General features: G+C 40.8%; 1 protein-coding gene across 2 annotated transcripts; it reads right to left on the bottom strand.

Moving 5' to 3' along the window:
* Window positions 1–6,982: 6,982 nt before the first annotated feature.
* Window positions 6,983–19,557, bottom strand: fkbpl (FKBP prolyl isomerase like). Of its 2 annotated transcripts, none has more exons than XM_039768803.1 (3): window positions 19,473–19,557; window positions 11,034–11,397; window positions 6,983–8,070 (listed from the first exon to the last, which is right to left on the bottom strand). In XM_039768803.1, exons 2-3 carry the CDS (start codon window positions 11,337–11,339, stop codon window positions 7,474–7,476), a joined length of 903 nt encoding a protein of 300 aa, XP_039624737.1. In that variant the 5' UTR covers window positions 11,340–11,397; window positions 19,473–19,557; the 3' UTR covers window positions 6,983–7,473. The 2 variants fall into 2 exon arrangements, with proteins under 2 accessions (XP_039624737.1, XP_039624738.1); XM_039768804.1 differs by having other exon boundaries at window positions 19,434–19,477.
* Between the last annotated feature and the right edge of the window lie 620 nt (window positions 19,558–20,177).

Below are 20,177 nucleotides of genomic sequence, written 5' to 3'. Positions count from 1 at the left end.
TCAATGCTAAAAGCCTGCAACTGCATCATTTTCATTGGTAAATACAGAGTCTCCACAAAGTATTCAGACCCCGACACTTTTTACACATTTTGTTAAGTTGCAGCTTTATGTTGAAATCACTCAGATTTGTTTGTCCATTGATAAACACTCCATATCACAGAAAACAAAGCAAAAAAATGTTTTTTTAGAAATTTTATTAAAATTAAAAAAAAAATTAAATATCACATTGACACAAGTATTCAGACCCTCTACTCAGCACTTCATTGAAGCACCTTTGGGAGCCATTACAGCCTGGAGTCTTCCTGGGCATGATATGACAAAGTTTATACACCTGGATTTGTGGATTTTCTACTAGTCTTCTTTGTAAATCCTGTCAAGCTTTGTTCAGCTGGATGAATACTATCAGTGGACAACTATTTTCAAGTCTGTGTTGTCTTTAATTTGTGCTCAGGGTCAGGGTCTTGGTGGAAGGTGAATCTTCAGCCCAGTCTGAGGTGCAGAACACTTTGAAGCACGTTTTCATTAAGGATATCTCTCTACTGGGCTCTGTTTCACTTGTCCGCAATCCTGGTTAGCTTCCCAGTCCCTGCCACTGAAAACCAACCCCAAAGCATGATGATGCTACCCCCATATTTCAGCGTTAGAAATAGCATTGCAGAGGCAATGAGTGGTGCATGCTTTCCTCCAGACCTACCACTTAGAACTGAAGCCAAATAGTTCAGCCTTGTTTCACATTGTAAGCTTTCATGTGTTGGCTGGACACGATGCCAAAAAAGCTTAGACTGGTAAAGTGCTGCAGTACTGGTTACCTTTGTAGTTCGCTGAAGATCTTCCAGGGTGATCATTGGGTTCTTGGTCACCTTTTTTTTACTAAGACCCTTCTTCCCTGATTGCTCAGTCTGGCAAGAGCAGCCAGCTCTAGGAATATTCATGGTATATGAATATATAATGTAAAGTTGATTGTCTCATTCACTCACTCATCAACAAAAACACCAACAAATTGGGCAGGGTGGCACATCTAGGCAAGTTGGTATCCACTAAGAAAGGACATTTCAATTTATGAATATTTAGTGGTAAACCACCCTTACAAAAGAAAAAATAAATACCCCAAAACCTTAAAAATGTTTTGACTAATTTGATTGAAATTTGGTGACATTACAGAAGAATGTTTTTTGTGACTAGCTGAGCTACCCATCTCAGATGGTTTGAAATTGAAGTAATCAACGTAGACCTCAGTGTTAATGTTTACAGTGCACCATCTATTTGTATATTTTTTGTAATGTATGTTGTAACAAAATGCATTCCTTTTATCATTCCAAAAGATGGCACATCTTTTGTTGTAATAAAATGAAATGACAATTTGTGATGTGCCATCTGTTGGAATAATAAATATAATGTATTTTATTACAAAAAAATGTTCTGATGTGCTATCTGTTGGAATGAAAGAGTCATAGCAACCAGCCACAGTCACTTATCCTTTTATTAAGGTGGATATATGGCAGTAATAAAGCTGTACAGAGTTGGGTATTCTTAAGCAGCGTATCCTTTTTTGCTTCACTTGTCACTTCATGCACATGAACACTGCAAGCAGAAGACAGCCACTGGACAAGCTGATGCTGTAATCTCAGAGAGAAATGGGGCTAGACGCATGTGCCCTGCACAGGAAAAACAGATGAGGTAGTGTTCTACGTGGGAAAATGACATTTGAAGAAGTGGATGAAAGAAGGTTAGGTGAAAATCAAAGAAGACACGGTTAGTTAAATGGCGTCCTTGGGTGTACACAGAACTCCCTCTTCTGTTGGGTTTCTCCTAGCTGCTCTTATGCACTAAAATACAAATTCATGCTGGATTGGATTGTCAAGTGCCCTTATACACATTACTTTCAAAATAATTGGGGTTGGGGGTTGCTTGGTGGTAAAATACATGTAATACTGTGGAGAACTAAGGTGTTCTTTGGAGGTCAGACCGCAATGTGCCACTACGCTCTGGTTCACAAAGCAGAAACAGGGAACTGTCCATACAGCATACCAGCCCACTTCAAGCCCAGTTTATACCACAAGCCAGGAGTGACGGCATACCTTGGACAGTTTAAACACTTGCACACCTCAGGAAAGGGGTTCCCCATTGAAAGAACATAGATAAGATGGACACTGTACATAGTTCACAATATTATTACATTTCTACTGTTCTGATCTGTATCATGCTTAAAAGAATGAAGTCATTTCATGTGCAAACTGTAAACAATAACTCTGTATGTGATATTAAAGGATACTATATTTCAGTGTTTACTGATTTCCACATAAACCCTCCAAAACCTGCGTTACAATGAAATCTGACTGAAGATATGATTTTTACAGGATCTGCTAAATTACATTTATACATTACATTTATAGCCCAAATTCCCATTATTCTTACTAAATGACCATTAAGAGAATACACTTTTCTCTCAAATTGTGTTTTGCAGTGCCCATCAACAAAAGTCAAGGTCAGTCACTATGAAAAGCAGGAATGTTTTACTCATGTGCAATTGTATGCATCATATTTATGTACAGGGTATCCAATGAACTAATAATGTTAGCCTCTGGGAAGAAAAACAAAAGTATTTAGTTAATTACATACACCATACTTCTGACTCATCCAACTGATGGCACTATAACTGAGATCCCATTGTCTTTGGAAATTTCCCAAGTGAAGCTAGTCTTTATTAAATACAGTTGGCCCTTCAAATGCAGGGTATGTATGTATGTATGCATGTCCTGGATTAGGTACTACTATTATTCTGTGCAGCCTTTACCACATTTTGCAGTGCTTTATGATCTTGAGCTGACTGGTACCACGCCACGATATTAATGCAGCCAACTAGGGCAGTAGACATTTTTGGTGTGTTTAACGACACCCAGAACGTGTTGTTGTGCTTATTTTTGATCATCATTGATGGTTACTCCAAAAAACTGAAAACTGCTGATCTTTTTCACAACAATCCCCCTCGATGTTTATGCATAGTTCGGTGGTTTTCTTAACATGGCTGGCAAAATCCCATCACCACCTCCTCGCGGTGCCGGCTGGAAACAACGACCCTATGGGAAGTTGGCCAACGGTGAGGGTCGTCGACGTCAGGCGGAGCGACGCGCCGATCGACGGACCCCTCCTCAGTCGCATCATATGCAACAACGGCTCAACATTTGGACGATGATGCTAGGGCGTCCCCTGCAGGCGACGCGCGCCCTCGCCTGAGCGACGTGAGAAGTGGACGAAGGCTACCTGCCCAAGGACGGGACAGGCTAAAGAAGCAAGTCCGACCACGACTACGATTACGGTGTGGGACCCTCAACATCGGCACCATGACCGGAAGAAGCGCGAGTTGGCCGGCGACTCAAGACCCGTCGTGTCGACATCGCCTGTATTCAAGAGACGAAATGGAAAGGATCAAACGCCAGAGACATCGGCGAAGGCTTCAAACTGTATTACAACGGCGCACAAGCACAAAACGGCGTGGGAATCGTGATCTGCCAGAAGCTACAAGACAACGTCGTAGAAGTCAGCCGAGTCTCAGACCGCCTCATGTCACTCAAGAACGACACTGGCTCAGCCGTGTTCGAGTTGTATCGTGCTACGCGCCCCAAACCAATTGCCCCGACGACGAGAAAGACCGATTCTGGGAAAGCCTCGACGCCCACCTACGATCATTTGCCCCCGAAGAACACGTAGCTGTCGGTGGCGACCTCAACGGCCACGTGGGTCAAGAGCGAACCGGATCTGAACGGGTCCATGGGGGCCAAGGACGAGGAGCCCGTAACGACGATGGCACACGAGCGCTGGACTGCGCAGAGGCCCATGATTTCGCCATAGTCAACACTTTCTTCAAAAAGAAGCAAATGCATCAGATAACATACTCCAGCGGCGGCCGAGACACCCAGATCGACTACTGGCTCTTTCGAGGTGTCACTTCAACTTGGTCCGTGACGTAAAAGTGATCCCATCAACAAACGTCGCCCCCCAACACCGGCTGCTAGTCATGGACCTACACCTAGACCTTGGCCAGCGTCGAATGGTACGAACAACAACCGCCGAAAAGATCAAATGGTGGAGACTCGCGAGTGGAAGCAAGAGCTTACAAAAGAGCTCGCCCGCATGGGCGTGGACCCTGACCAGCCAGTAGCGGACACCTGGGATACCATCTCCAGCCAGATCTCGAAGCTGCGTCCGCAACCCTTGGACGGACGAAACCGGAAGAAAATTCATCGATAAACAAACATGGTGGTGGAGCGAAGAAGTGCAAGAACCCATCAAAGCGAAGAAGAAAGCCCTGAAGAAGTGGCTCCAGTCCAGAGACGATGAAGACTACCAACAATACAGAACATCCAAGTTGGTGGCGAAGAGTGCTGTCGCAAAGCAAAGCGGCTCACTATAGCAAGCTCTACGAGGAGTTGGACACGCCTGGAGGCGAACAAGATCTATCGCCTTGCCAATATGCGCCATCGTTCGACCCAGGATATCGGCCAGGTCAAGCATATCAGGACGACCAACACCAAGTCTTACGGGACCCGCCCGCCATCCTCCAGCGTTGGAGCGATTACTACTCCAGAGTGAGCAACGAAGAATTCCCACACCCGCCGATCAGCAGTGCCGACCCCGTCTCTGGCCCCGTCCCGCCAATTACCATCGCAGAAGTCACAACTGCTGTCAAGAAGATGAAGAACGGAAGGCGACGGACCTGATGACATTCCTGCTGAAGTGTGGAAGCTGCTTGGGCAACGTGGAGCCGCGACGCTATGCGACCTCTTCAACCAAATCGTCAGAGAAGGCGAAGTCCCCAAGGCCTGGACCACCAGCATAACAGTGCCCATTTGGAAAGGCAAAGGCGACGTGGCCGAGTGCTCCAACTATCGCCCAATCCGCCTCCTATGCCACACAATGAAGATATTCGAGCGGATCTTGGATGCCCGCCTCCGCCATATCGTCACCATCACGCCAAATCAATGCGGCTTTGTCAAAGGCTGTGGAACAACCGATGCAATCCATGCCGCCCGCCTTCTACTGGAGAAACATCGAGAAAAGAACAAAGGTGTCCATATGGCCTTCCTGGACCTGGAGAAAGCGTTTGATAGAGTGCCTCATGACCTCATCTGGCATGCGTTACGGCGCACGGTGTACCAGAAGTATACGTCAACTGGGTCAAGCTCCTGTACCATAGCGTCACCAGCATGGTCAGGTGCCCAGTGGGAACATCACCGCCCTTCGCCATCAATGTGGGCGTGCACCAGGGATCAGCGCTATCGCCGCTCCTGTTCATTTTGTGTATGGACACAGCAACGGCGGACCTCCAGACCCCCCACCCATGGACGCTGCTGTATGCGGACGACGTCTTCCTCTCGGACGAGACACGCGAAGCCCTACAGCAACAGGCCCAACGGTGGAAGGACCGGTTAGACACCAACGGCATGAAGTTGAATATTAAAAGACCGAATACATGGAATGTGGCCTGCAAACCGATGGTACCATCAAGATCGGGGAGGAAGACCTGAAGAAGACTACCGAATTCAAGTACCTTGGCGCTGTCATCAGCCATGACGGTGACCTGTCACCCGACGTCCGCGCAAGAATCAACGCCGCATGGGCCAAGTGGCGCCAAGTCACTGGCGTGCTCTGCGACCGCCGCATGCCGGACAGCCTGAAGTCAAAAATCTACAAATCAGTGGTCCGCCCAGTTGCCCTATATGGATCAGAGTGCTGGCCAGCCTCTGCGAAGCACGAACAAGCCCTAAGCACCATGGAGATGCGTATGCTTCGCTGGAGCCTGGGCCTAACAAGATGGGACTGTATCATGAACGCCGACATCCGAAGGCGAATGGGCATAGCGCCAATTGTAGAAAAGATGCGAGGCAAGGCTGCGGTGGTACGGGCATGTCACCCGGTGACCAGAACTCGGTGGCGCTGAACGGCAATGCGGCTCGACCCGCGGGGCGGCGACCACGAGGAAGACCAAAGAAGCGGTGGATGGACCGGATCAGCGAAGACATGAAAATCGCCAATGTCACCCCAGAAGACGCTTTAGACCGAGCCAAATGGAGACGATGTTGCAAGAGAGCGGACCCTGCGATCAAGCGGGACATAACGCCAGGATGAAGGTGGTTTTCTTAACATTAAGATGGAGATAGTTGCCCTGAACACTGTGTCAAAAGGCAAGTTCTCTGCAATCTCCTTCGTTATTGTAGATAATTAGGGCCATGTCATAATCATAGTTAATGGTGCAGTTGTTCCACCATGCAGTAGTAATTGGTGATCAAGGAGGACTGCAGGGGGCTCAGCATACTGTAGCCTTATTTATGGGGCACCTGGAAGTGACGCTTGCAATCTGTCAAATCTAAAAGATCAAAACTAAAAAATAAAAATATGGAAGTGACATTAAATCCCAAATCTAGGAGCCTGGTGTTCAACTTTAATAATGCCTAATGTATAAACAGACCACTGGCATAGCAGTTTTTTGTTATCCAGGTGTGCCAAAATGGTATAAATTGCAAGGAATATGGCATTTTTCTATGGACCAGTTGTGATGATATACAAACTGAAGGCACTCCATACTATCTAGAATATATTGTTAAATGTATTATCTTACACCAGCCCCACGTCACAATGGGAGTGAGTGCCACCCTTCTGCAATGAGACAATCCACATTTGCTTTCCTTTGGCACAAGTTAATTGTTTTTGTTAAGCAGGTGGGCACCACTGATTCTCTCCATGATATATTTAAAATGTAACTGAAAATACAAGTTAACTAATCAGTACAGCTTTTTAAAATGCACACAGAAACTCTATCCAAACCACAACGTTGACTCATTTAAAAATCATTTTAGGCCGTTTATATGCTGATCATATGTTGAGTAAATATACTTTAAATTTGTTGTGTCAAAGAAGCCACCCCATAATAAGTTATCACCGCAAGAAGTAAAATTTGTTTTTCCATATAATCATCTACAGAAAACAAGAGGGAAAATGTATTTTATTTATAACAACAGTCAACAATTCAGCACAGCAAGATAACGATTCACGGTTGTTATTTTTTTTTGCTCAGTGTATAGTTAATAGGTCTTCTTACATCTTCTCCTCCTTGTAATATAACCAAGAGCACCCCAAGCAGGGTACAGTGACTAGTGTTATATATCGATAAAATTAAAAATATAACTTTTAATGCTGCTATTACACAACCAAATAATTACAGCAAAAGATGTGTGATAAGTTTTGTTGTTTTAAATTAACATCTCAACAGCTCTTTAAACATATTAACAATCATTAACATCCCCAGACTGCATGTAAAAACAGAAACACACCTTCCAAACAAAGATTCGCCTCTAACCACACACTGCTATTTACAATCAGCCATTCTAAGTGGTCAAGCTGATCACACTAAGGCTCTGGGCCCCATCTGGAAGAAGACTCTAGTGGTTCAATGGAGTATAGTTTTAGTAGATCTTTTCAGGTAAACAGCTTGCTCATGGCCCTGGCAAGTTGGGCATTTTCACTTTTTACTTTTGCATCCAAGTCCTTCAGAGCCTGGACGGCAGATCTGGAACCTGGTTCTAATTCAAGTAATTTTTTGAGGTCCACACGTGCCTGATCAAACTCCCCTAGTGACATATAAGCCATTGCTCTTCGGTACAATCCCTTCACGAGACTGGAGTCCAATTTGAGAGCTCGGGTAGCACTTTCAAGAGCATTGTGGGGCTGCCCCAGTTTTAGCTGGCAAGCTGCTAGGTTGGCATGGAGCATAGCTTTAATTTGCTGGTACTCTGAAGCTTCTGTAGGTGGGAGTAGGCACTGCATGGTCACAAGAAGTCGCATGGCACGAGCATACCTATCTGCTGCTCCCCAGATATCACCTGCTTGAAACCGCTCTCCACCTTTCTCTTTGTGATGTAGAGCTGTTTCCCATTTTTCTTCAAATGTCATTTCCCAGGATTCCTTGCCACAGGTGAAGCATTCCATCTGAACAGTATACTTGTATTCATGTGTGTCATATGGTGGTGATAAACTCTGTGCAGCTGTATGAGTAGGTAAGGGTCTCACTAGCAACTGTAAAAAGGTCAAAACAAACAAGAAAAAGCAAAATAACCAAACTGAATATTTTCTTTCTCATTCTTCTATAGCGCTATAGTGCATTACTATAATGTGTTGCATATTTCAAATAAAATAGATTTATTGTAATATTCTTTAAATTTCACAATCAAAATTTAAAACAAACTTAATTGACATGGTCATATCAGTATCTTTCTGGAAACATATTAAAGGAATGCTCCTCCCAAAAATTATATTTTTTAATGTTACTTAATCCATGTACTTTGTAGTAATGTTTTCATGCAGAATGTGAGAAAAAAAATGATATGATATAACATCTAAATAGCGACGTGTGCTGCACAATAGCAAACTATGTGAAAAACCTCCATGGAAAAAAGAAAAAAATTCTCACTTTACTCATGTCTAATAATCCACATGTCTTAAACAGGAAAGCACATTCCCATAATTCTGTGCTTTTGAAATGAAGACGCATCTCTCCCCATCATTTATTGGTTAAGAGTCCTGTCCTCAATTCTAGAGCATATAATTATGCTTGTGTACCATGAATGCTGCCTAGTTCAGCAAAAAATGTATGCTTTTTCCACATTTTGAGCATACGACTAGATAACGGAATATGTGGACTATGCAACACAAACTTATTTTTTCCCCATGGATTTTTTTCACATCATTTGCTGTTGCGTAGACTTAATCTCAATTAAGGTTTACTAGCAGAATACCCGCGCTTTGCAGCGGAGAAGTAGTGTGTTAAAGGGAAAAATTTTAAAAATAACGTAACATGATTGTTAATGTAATTGTTATGTCTTTGATATGAGTGTTGTTGTCATATCTATATATATACATACATACATACATGTGTACATATATACACACACAAATATACTATGGGGTGCTAAACAGGCAAATAAATTGATTTTGTGAATATATAAAGTTGGCGCCAGAATATATAAAGTCAAAACTTGAATATATAAAGTCATTCACGAATATATAAAGTCAAAACTTGAATATATAAAGCCACTATCGGAATATATAAAGTCAAAACTTGAATATATAAAGTCAGCGTCGGTATACATAAAGTCAGCGCTGGAATATATAAAGTCAAAAGTTGAATATAGAAAGTCAGCGTCGGAATTTATAAAGTCATTCCTGATTATATAAAGTCAACATCGGAGTATATAAACTCACTCCTGAATATATAAAGTGAAAGTCAAAATCTATTGATTGAAACGACTCTGAACTGAACTAAGTTAACAAAAATGTATTCAGAAAAATAAATTAAAAAAACACTGTTCAGTTAATGTTTTGAAAATGATGCATGTGCCCTGCCCAGGACTGGTTCCTGCCTTGCGCCCAGTGTTGGCTGGGATTGTCTCCAGCAGACCCCCGTGACCCTGTGGTCAGATTCAACGTGTTGGGAAATGGATGGGTATTCCAGCTCTGACTTTGATTATTCCGACGCTGACTTTATATATTGAAGTTTTGACTTTATATATTCAGAAACAAGTATTGACTTTATATATACCGACGCTGACTTTATATATTAAAGTTTTGACTTTATTTATTCCGACAGTGACTTTATATAATCAAGTTTTGACTTTATATATTCGCAAATGACTTTATATATACAAGTTTTGACTTTATATAGTTAAATTTAGTCATCATTGCATAACTTTTTCTTTACCATAGAAATTTAAAGACTAAATTCAACTTCCATTCCTAACAAAGATATTTCTGGCGACTAAATAGAAGCTACTTATATCCAAATTCGAGCTATTGAGCTGTCGCCTGCCTGCCTGAATAAATCACTCTTACTTTTTTACCGTTCATTTAATCATGGCTAGTGGTGGAAAAATTATAAAATGGAAGGAGGATTACACTGAGTATGGCTTTACCAAAACAATTATTGATGGCGATTCGATTATTCATAAAGCTTCCATCTGTGAGTATTTGGTGGCAGCGTCACAAAGTCGTAACACTGCGTTAGCTGTGGAGCGCAGCTCAGAGCGAAATGAGGTGAATGGGAGGGGAGATGATGACGTGACTCCCCCGCCCGCCTTAACTGTCAATCCCGCACAAACACAGTCTCTCGGATTTTGCATAAGCACAGCCCCTCACCTGCAATTTTAACTTAGTTACAAAGTGATCAAAACTCTTGTTTATATCCTGCGTCCTCTCATTAAACTTGTATCCCGCATTACCCGTGGGCATGACAAACGCCAGCGGCAGCGTTTCTATGAACTTAATTTAAACTTTAGGTTTACACCGTGCTTTGTTTTCCCGAAGTAGCAGCACTCATGAATATGTTTGTATATGTCACTCGCTCGCTTCTTATTGTTTCGCTGCCTTCTGAATTATATAATGCATGTTTTCTTCAGCGCTTTTTGGAGCTCTTCCTGGTTTTCTCCGTACTGCATTGACAGTCAGTTCACGTGATTACGTACGAGGCATGATGATGTCACACGAAACTCCGCCCCCCACGGCTTTCAAGCTCAACTCCATTACAGTATATGTAGAAAAATAGCTTTTAGTTATGACCATTATGCGTAGAATTTCGAAATGAAACCTGCCCAACTTTTGTAAGTAAGCTGTTAGGAATGAGTCTGCCAAATTTCAGCCTTCTACCTACACGGGAAGTTGGAGAATTAGTGATGAGTCAGTGAGTGAGTCAGTGAGTCAGTCAGTCGGTAAGGGCTTTGCCTTTTATTAGTATAGATCATATCATAATTTCTTTCTCTCATTCTGCATGAATGGAATTAAACATTTTTCTTGGCCATGACTACAAAATACATGAGTAAAGTAACATATTCATATTAAAGAAAATATTTGGGTGGAGTATTCCTCTGGGAATGCTGAATCAAAAACTAGAAACCCCCATATATCATAAAAAAGTAAAATACCAAAGACTTGTCATTAGTTAAATAACATGGAAAAGGAGAAAATATAGCGGTTTGAAGAAGACCCACCTCACATTTCTCTCCAAGTGACATTCCTTCAAGACAGCCTTCAATGACATCACATTCTCCTTCTCCAATTTTAACTTCTGTTACTTGATTTATAGGATAAGGGAGAAGAAACTCATGGGTGTCCTCTTCTGAATTTTCTGACTGAATAATTATTTTGCACACTGATCCCACCTTTGCTCTCTCTGCTCCATTTCCTTCCTTCAATATTCTTTGCTTTACTTGACAACGATTCCCAGCAGCAACTGACATCCATGATTTGCTAATATCATTCAAGTCCTGTGTGTCATATTTAGCAGCCCCTTCCATTGGTCAGTGGCGTTCCCAGTTTGTACTTTGCATTTATGTCTCCATTACTCTGGCCTGTCTGAAAGGTAGAATTTATAATGTGTCATTTTTAAAATGCATTTATGTCTCCATTATTATGGCCTATCTGAAATGTACAATTTAGGTGTGTCATTTCTAAATGCATATCTTTAAATGTAATAAATAAAAGTTTAAAAAGCAATTTGTTTAATAATAATAATAATAATTCTTTGCATTTATATAGCGCTTTTCTCACTACTCAAAGCGTTCAGCAATTGCAGGTTAAGGGCCTTGCTCAAGGCCTTTTGGCATTTACGGGATTCAAACCAGCAACCTCCTGAATGCCAGTGCAGATCCCTAGCCTCAGAGCCACCACTCTGCCTATTTAGACTAAACAATAAAACATATGCCATATATGATCTACACATAAAATGTAACATGGAATCTCTTCTTCACTGAAGTTAAGCCAGATCACTGTCACAAATGTGAGGTTCACAATTATGCACACTTCGAGTTGAGGCGTCCATATTAACATCAGGCCCTGCAGATAATGCAGATTGGTGGTGTGTCTACTTAGAATTTTATTGACAACATCGAGTTTTAAAAAAATATTGACATTTTCATACGAGATAAAGGATGAGACAATATCGTTTATATCGATATAGTCTATGTTGCATTACAATTATACTCATACAGCCACCAGTTCGCCTTTCTCTTCTCCCCGTTTGTCTCTCGCACAACTTCACCCTGCCCACCTCTTTCCCTATCTGAACACAATTCACCCCTCCCCCACTGCTTCACTAAGTCCTGCAGGAAGCATCATGGATGGAAACAGATAAAGTCACGAAGGAAGCTATTGAAGAAAAACTGGTTGGTAAAAAGGAAAACAATGGCTCAATTATTTGTAGATGGTTCAGGTTCAAAGTGTCAGATGAGCAGCAGAATAATGTATTCCATAGAGAATGCAGAAAACAAGTCTCAACAAAAGCTTCGAGCACTACTATTCTTTTCTACCATTTACAACAGCACCATAAAGTGCAGTACGAAGAGTGTGTGAAAATGCGTGCTGCAACCTAGAATGTGAAGCTTTCCCAGCCTCCTGCCCCCAAAACAAACCATGTTACAAAACTCATAAACCCATGCTCTGCCTTATGAGAGAAAGAGTGAGTAATGGGGTGACATTACTAAAGCAGTGGCTTATCATATTACTGATTTTTTTTTTCCTCTGTTCTCCCAGGGTTGAATATCTTTCCAGAACACTTAGGTTTCTAAAAAGCACACAAAGCAATAGTTTCTCACATAAATCAATGTAAAACGTTTGTTGCTGCATGCAGTGTGCTGTCGCTGCATGTTAAGAGATCTGGCAGTGGTTGGGCACGTCAGCTGGGGACTGATCAGCTGAAGCCAGTACCGCACTTTCATTTTAGATCTCGATCTCCAGATCACTTGCACCAAATCATAGTCCAACAAGTCAAAGTCCAATTCAAAATAATAAAATACATGCAAAAATGTTATCCACTGAGTATTTTGCTTTGCACATTCGCTTCACTCTCTTGTCCGATGTCGATGCCATTTTAAATGTTGTTTACTCTATGCTACTCTTACACGTGCAAGTATTCAACATCAAGGCAACGAGTCTAACAGTCCTCCAAGCAAAGAGGGTCTACCTATAACGTAACGGTGAGTTTTACTGACATTTGTAGGGTTTTTTTTTCACCCTCTGCTCACCCTAAAAGAGTTAGGTAAAAAGATTTATAGAACCACTTACAGAGCTAAATATGCCTGTTCACCACAAGATAATCTGTTTGAAATGTTTAGCTACCATTTATGAAATTGAAACTTTATTACATAAACTATCTGCCCTATTGGTGTGTGTGTGTGTGTGTTAGACTGAGGATTGTGACACTGAATGTGATCCCCAGCTGAGAAAACACAGGAAAAGGAGGGAGAGCATGCACTGTGTACAGCGTGTAGCTGCACCTATCACACATAATGCACAATGAGCGATGCCTTGGCACCACGCAACTCTGTGTGGAGCTGCATGAAGGTTTGGCTGGAGTGCCAATTCTGCTACCATCCCCCAAGTTTTCCATGAAAGTTGGAAGACCGCTTGCAGGGCTGGATGCAGGTTAACGTCATACCCAGGACAAAGCCATTGTGGTTAAGGGTCTTGCTCAAGTAGCCAAAGAAGTGTTCCGGCAGTTGCAGGATTTGAACCAGTGACCACCAGAGCCACCACTCTGCTACTACTTCAGGGAGGTCCATCGCAGGGCCCATTAATATCCACACTCAGAAAAAGGCTAAATTGGATTAGGCAATTAACTTAACCAGCATGTTTTGGGGAAAACCCAATGCAAAACCTATGAGAACAGTGAGCAGGATCTGCAGAGTATTCAAACCCAGAACATTAAGTCTGTGAGATGGCTTTATTACCTGCTGTGCCAGTGTGCTGTGATAGTGACATTAACCAAATCCTATTGAAGTATTAAAGAGTTATACTGTACATGAAAGAGGATTTCAGTCCTGCATCAAACTGTAAACATTGAGATATTCAACAAGAGACCCTTCATGTTTGTAAACCAGTAAGTACCAATTTTTTTTAGCATTCCAGAACTCAGAAGGATCACAATACAGGTGTCGTTTATGTTACTCGACAGGTGGTCATCCAGACAATACACCCTTTAAAGCAAATACTTGGGTGGTGTTTTCCTTAATCTGTGTATTATTATCCTCAATTATAAGCAATAAACCTGTTTCAAATCTTTCCTGAATGAGTTGAGGTACAAATGCCCAATTTTGTTAAAAAACTTTGTGTAAACCAAAGATGCATGCACACTATGTTTCATTGAAATGCAAACAGCACAAAAGTAAAAGCGGTGGAGTGTACACAACACAAGGAGGGGCAGCGCTAACGGGTAATGCTTGCAAAAGCCTTGTGTACACAAATGCAAGAGGTCACAGAAATGTTATTTAAATAAGTATGTTATGATATTCAGCTTTGTAACTGCAAACCTAAATCACTTATTTCAAACAGGTTTAGTTGTACCTGCATTGAACTGGAGGGGCTTTTTGGGTTGAGTGGTAGGACTGGGATGAAACTGGAATTACTCAATGAAATGAGTCAGTGATCCAGACCTTTTCTCTGAACTGAAACAAATGCAGTAATCAAACATTTTGGTGAACACAGCCTGCCCATCACTAGGCAGCATTACCAGGATGTGTATGTAACTTCAGTTTTAAATTAGAGCAACACTGCGGTGCAGTGCTGAAGTAAATAAGCCTGGTGCATGGAGAGCAGTGTTGTCGAGCTGAATAAAAGAGCTCTTTTTTTTTGGCTTGGCTGGTTATTACTGCTTTCCAGAGCAGTACAGGGAACATAGCAAAAGTTAGACCTCTTATATCATTGAAAGATGCTGAGAAATTAATTCATGCTTTTGTTTTCAGTAGACTAGATTACTGTAACGCACTCCTCTCAGGACTACCCAAAAAAGACATAAATCACTTGCAACGAGTGCAGAATGCAGCTGCTAGAATCCTAACTGGGAAAAGAAAATCCGAACACATTTCTCCAGTTTTGATGTCACTACACTGGTTGCCTGTGTCATTCAGGATTGACTTTAAAATTCTGCTTATGGTTTATAAAGCCTTAAATAATCTCGCTCCATCTTATATATTGGAATGTCTGACACGTTATATTCCAAATCGTAACCTTAGATCTTCAAATGAGTGTCTCCTTATAATTCCAAGAACAAAACTTAAAAGAAGTGGTGAGGCGGCCTTCTGCTGTTATGCACCTAAAATCTGGAATAGCCCGCCAATAGGAATTCGCCAGGCTAATACAGTAGAGCACTTTAACACACTGCTGAAAACACATTACTTTAACATGGCCTTTTTATAACTTCACTTTAACTTAATACTGATACTCTGTATGTTCAATTCTTCATAATAACTATTCATGGTGGCTCTAAAATCCGTACTGACCCCAACTCTCTCTTCTGTTTCTTTTTCCGGTTTCTTTGTGGTGGCTGCCTGCGCCACCACCACCTACTCAAAGCATCATGATACACCAACATTGATGGACTGAAAGCCAAAAGTCTACGTGACCATCATCATCAGGTCCTTCCATGAAAACCCTAAATCCAAAGAGGACTGTTTGATTTATGTTAGGTAGATTGCCCAGAGGGGACTGGGCGGTCTCGTGGTCTGGAACCCCTACAGATTTTATTTTTTTTTCTCCAGCTTTTGGAGTTTTTTTTTTGTTTTTTCTGTCCACCCTGGCCATCGGACCCTACTTATTCTATGTTAATTAATGTTGACTTATGTTTATTTTTTATTGTGTCTTCTATTTTTCTATTCATTTTGTAAAACACTTTGAGCTACATTTTTTTGTATGAATATGTGCTATATAAATAAATGTTGATTGATTGATTGAAGTTTTTTTATCCTTCTCTGAATTATTAGAGATACATAATTTAAATGCATTGAACAGTACACAAAACTGTTATGCTGAGGTACAACTGCCCAGATTTAATTAGACAAGTGCTAATTAGAAATAACAAGACAGCCTAGTGAGCAGTACTGACATCACACAATGCTTGGACCCCAATTCATTTCTAAGTGTGGGTGCTTCCTCTGTGGACTTTGCATGCGTATTTTCTTTCAGTCCTAAGACATGTTTTGTTTTTTAAAAAGATTTTAAATTGCTTAACCTGCAATTGCTCCATCCTGGGTATGACGTTAATCTGCATCCAGCCCTGCATGTAGGCCCTCCAACCTGCAGGAAAAAACCTGGGGCACTCCAGCCTCCAAAACAAAAACCTCACACTGTTCCACTCCATCTGAACTTGTGTGGTGCTGAGGTGTCACCTGTTGCATAGCTGCACTCGGGTCTCAATCTGGAATCCTGAGTTGATTTGACATGTGGTGGGTGCGCCAATGCGCTGTTTCAGCGTGTGCTCCTAACCTCCTCCTCCTCCTTAATAGTATGCTTTGAGAAAACAGAATGATGATTCCTGGTATTTGGGCTTTGACTGGCATCATATGTGTTGTCTGATTCAAGAGCTTACCTTAGCAGCACTGACTGCAAGACAGAAAGTTACCTTGACTGAGTAATTAGGTCATCACAAGGCATTTACTCCAAGGGTCACTCACATTGGGCAAAATTAGCAAGCCCCATCATCCTATCCTGCACGCCTTTGTGATGTGACTAGAAAACCCACTTAGACAGAAGGAGAACATACACGCTCTGGACAAACAGTGACTGGACCTGAGACATGAACCAAGTCTCCTGATGCTGTGATGTAGCAGCACCAACCACCGTGCCATCTCTTTAATAGTAGTCTAATTTTAATAAGTGTATTCTATTAACTAAAATTGGATTATTTTGAGTTTTACATCCTAGTACAGCAAGTCTACATTGCACATGAAAGTCTAAGACTTTCACAAACTACCATCTTGTATGTGATATTTCCATTTAATTATATCTGTTTAAAATTGCATTTTAAACTTACTATAGTTTATACCCCCACATATTATTTCTTGTTAGCAACACCTAAAAGCCAAGAAGTACAGGAGGTTACAAGTCAGGTATGATTATGCAACTTTGAAAATATTATTTCAGAACTAATGACTAGCTCACAAACTTGTGCTCAAAGACTACACTTTCCTTGCACCTAGAAAAAGTACATCAATATTAAATAACATAGATTTATAAACATTGCATGTATGTTAAGAAATTTGGATTATGACTTTCAACTACAGTGCATGAGCACAATGATAAAAAGAACACTGAGACCACTGGTGTTTCCATAAAAAAATCAAAAATATCTCAAATGTGTCACATTAAGTATTTATTATACACTAATTATATATAGGATGACATGGTAGTACAGTGGTTAACATCCCGTTTCAAATCCCACGTCTGGTTATCAACTTTGCAGAGTCTGAATGTTTTACCCTACCGCTTTCCTCAAAGACACGAATGTTAGGTGAACTGGAAATTCTAAACTTCTCTCATGAGAGTGTGGGGGATGCAAGCATAAGAGGACATGATTACAGATTAGCACCCTGCACAGGACTGGCTCCTGTAAATTTATTGAACAAGATAAGATTTAAAATTTTGCTTGGAATTCCCCAGCTATCAATCTATATAGGCTAACATTAAGGTGTATGTAACTACAATCTATGACTACACTCACAATGCTACATTTTCATTTAAACATGCAGACACTAGTGTGTTTCCACCTTTAATCCATACTACACTGGTGCTTTTAACCCCCAAAAATGGAGACTTTTGAAAATTCTCTCCATGGCCTTATATTTCTAAAACCACAAGCTCAGCATTGCAGTGTGGATTGGTGAAAACAGAGAATTTTGAAAACACAGACTCTTCATGCATTCAGATTGGTTTCCTGAATGATTCTGCTCATTACACTTTGCAAGCCGCTTTGCTCACCTTATGCTCGTGTTTTACTCTCCATAACAATATCACCTCATTGTCCGTCCTAACAAAACAATCTGTTTTTTTTTTATTCACTAATCGCTGTTCTGTGTATGTAAATGCAAGCTGCAAACGAACATCTAGTGTCACTCCCTCTTCTTCACTTCTGATGCATGCATACCTATTGTAGACTAACGGCTACATCACACGCATTTCAAGTTATTTTAGTGAGAGTGGAGATGCTTTTAGAAACTACTGTATATAAAAATGCTTATGTGGACAGATTTTTTTAAACCTATTCTTAAATGAAGATGTATTAGAGTGGATGTAGCCTTAACTGAATAAGAGTGACTGTGAGACATGCAAGTGAATGAACACTTAGGCTCACAGGTAAATCTGAAGAGAATTCCAGAGTAATCAAATGAACATTTTCATAATTATGGTGTGATTCAAGTATTGTGAACATTGCTGGAAATAGTTTTCCCTGGATTCCAGAAAGGTTTTGAAGACCACTTGATAAAGCACAGGAAGCATGTGCAATAAAAGTAACCAAAATGCAATGTGGGCATCAACATTCTTACTTACATGATATGGGGATCTTACAAATATGTTTTATTAACTAAATGCAACAGGTGATTTTCATCAAGCTACAATGAAGTCATTATTAAATCACTGTCACAGTGGCATTGCATTTTGTTTTAGTGTATTTTTAAGACATTTCAGCATTTTGCCATGAGAAAACTCCATAAGCTGACTCAAACCTGTAACTGTACTGGGGCTCCTTCTTTCCTAAGGTAATATGCTCTTTAATGACTTTCTGTGACTGCTCTCTTAACATTGCCCAAGTCAGAATTCATTTTTTTTTTTGGTAATTCGTGTGTTTGTTTTTGGGCGAGTTATTGTTTCTTATAATATTTCAATATTTCTTGAGCTGCAGTTTCTGCAAAAGCTAACTTTCCCCTTGGGACAAATACATTTCTCTCTACCTATTCACGTAAGGATTACTTTTAAGACTGTAATTTAGACCTTTTCCTTCGAAACATTATGTGTTATTTTAAGCGTAATTTTGGTTGCAAGGGTCTTCTTCGGGAGATGATCCTATCTGTATAACGTCACTAAATGCGTCTCCTCCAGCCGGCCTCTCTGGCGCGGAGTGATCAATGCGAGTTTTGGAAGCTCACAGCCCGCGGGCGTGGCACCTGTGATGATCTCAAGTGTGTTTATCTGCTGGTATACATGGAGAACGCATACTGTACAATACACTACTATATGTCAAAGACCCAAGCAGGAAATACTGAATAAGAAAACACTAAACATGCCATACACCACGCCAGACACTTTTAACTGATTCTTGCTAAAGGACTAGAAAACCGATTCCATAAAATTCTTTCCAGTTTTGCAGTGAACTCATTTTCTAAGGCTAATGCAACTCGCGTCACTAATGTCGGGCACCCAGTTTTATTTCCGATTTCTAATTTTTAGCAAAATTAATGTTTAATTCATTGTAATAATCTTTCAGAAGAATTTCGTTTAACATCACCGACATGCCTTCAAAAGTCTAAAATCCGCATCTATCAGAATTAGGATAAAATGTAACGAAATGCATTTTTAGCTTATTTAATAACTGTTATCTGTGCAATATTTATAGAGACACTCACACTTCGCTATTACTGAAACATGACAGCGACACCACTTACCTCACGTCCTGCGGCTCCTACACACGACGGTGACTCATGAGTGACAAACTTCCTGTTGACATTTAGAGGAGCAACTTCCGGGTCGCATCACTTCTTGCATCATAGCAACGGAAGAGTTCTTCCTTAACAACGGATCAATCTGGAACATACAAAAGCGACACCCAGCGTTGGATCGGGATTTGCAGAAGGTTGACTAGGTTTGTATGATCCAGGTAGAGGTTCTTAAACTTTTTAATCTGCACTCTAAAAAATACTATAAAAATACATTACATTAACCGTATATATTCGCAGTAAAAATATAATACAATAAACAGTTAAAACTGTAAATTTATATTTAAGCAGTGTTTTAACTGTCAATTATTTCAACATGCGAGACTATTTTATGAATAACTGTAGCATTGCCGTTAACTCGTAATGGCTACAGAATCGTCGTGTCCACAAGTTTTGGTTTTCACAAAGTTTGCTGCTTCAGTGTTTTTAGATCTTTTTTGTCAGATGTTTCAATGGTATACTAAAGTATAGTTACAAGCATTGCATTAGTTTTAAAGGGTTTTATTGACAATTTCATTACGTTTATGCCCTTCTTTTTCAAGACCTCTGCAATTCTCACTGACATGCTGTCAAACAACTTCTGGGCCAAATCCAGAATGATGGCAGTCCATTCTTGCATAATCAATGTTTGGGGTTTGTCAGAATTTTTTTTTT

Source organism: Polypterus senegalus, chromosome 11 (genome assembly GCF_016835505.1).
Source record: "Polypterus senegalus isolate Bchr_013 chromosome 11, ASM1683550v1, whole genome shotgun sequence".
Classification (NCBI taxonomy): Eukaryota; Metazoa; Chordata; class Cladistia; order Polypteriformes; family Polypteridae; genus Polypterus; species Polypterus senegalus.
This window is presented reverse-complemented; position numbering and strand designations above follow the sequence as displayed.

Bases quoted from the DNA above. Each gene is read 5' to 3' on its own strand.
- fkbpl (XM_039768803.1), bottom strand. From the start codon at position 11,339: ATGGAAGGGGCTGCTAAATATGACACACAGGACTTGAATGATATTAGC. The intron at 8,071-11,033 runs GTGGGTCTTCTT...ACCTTTTTACAG, and splicing joins CACTTGGAGAGAAATGTGAG to TTGCTAGTGAGACCCTTACC.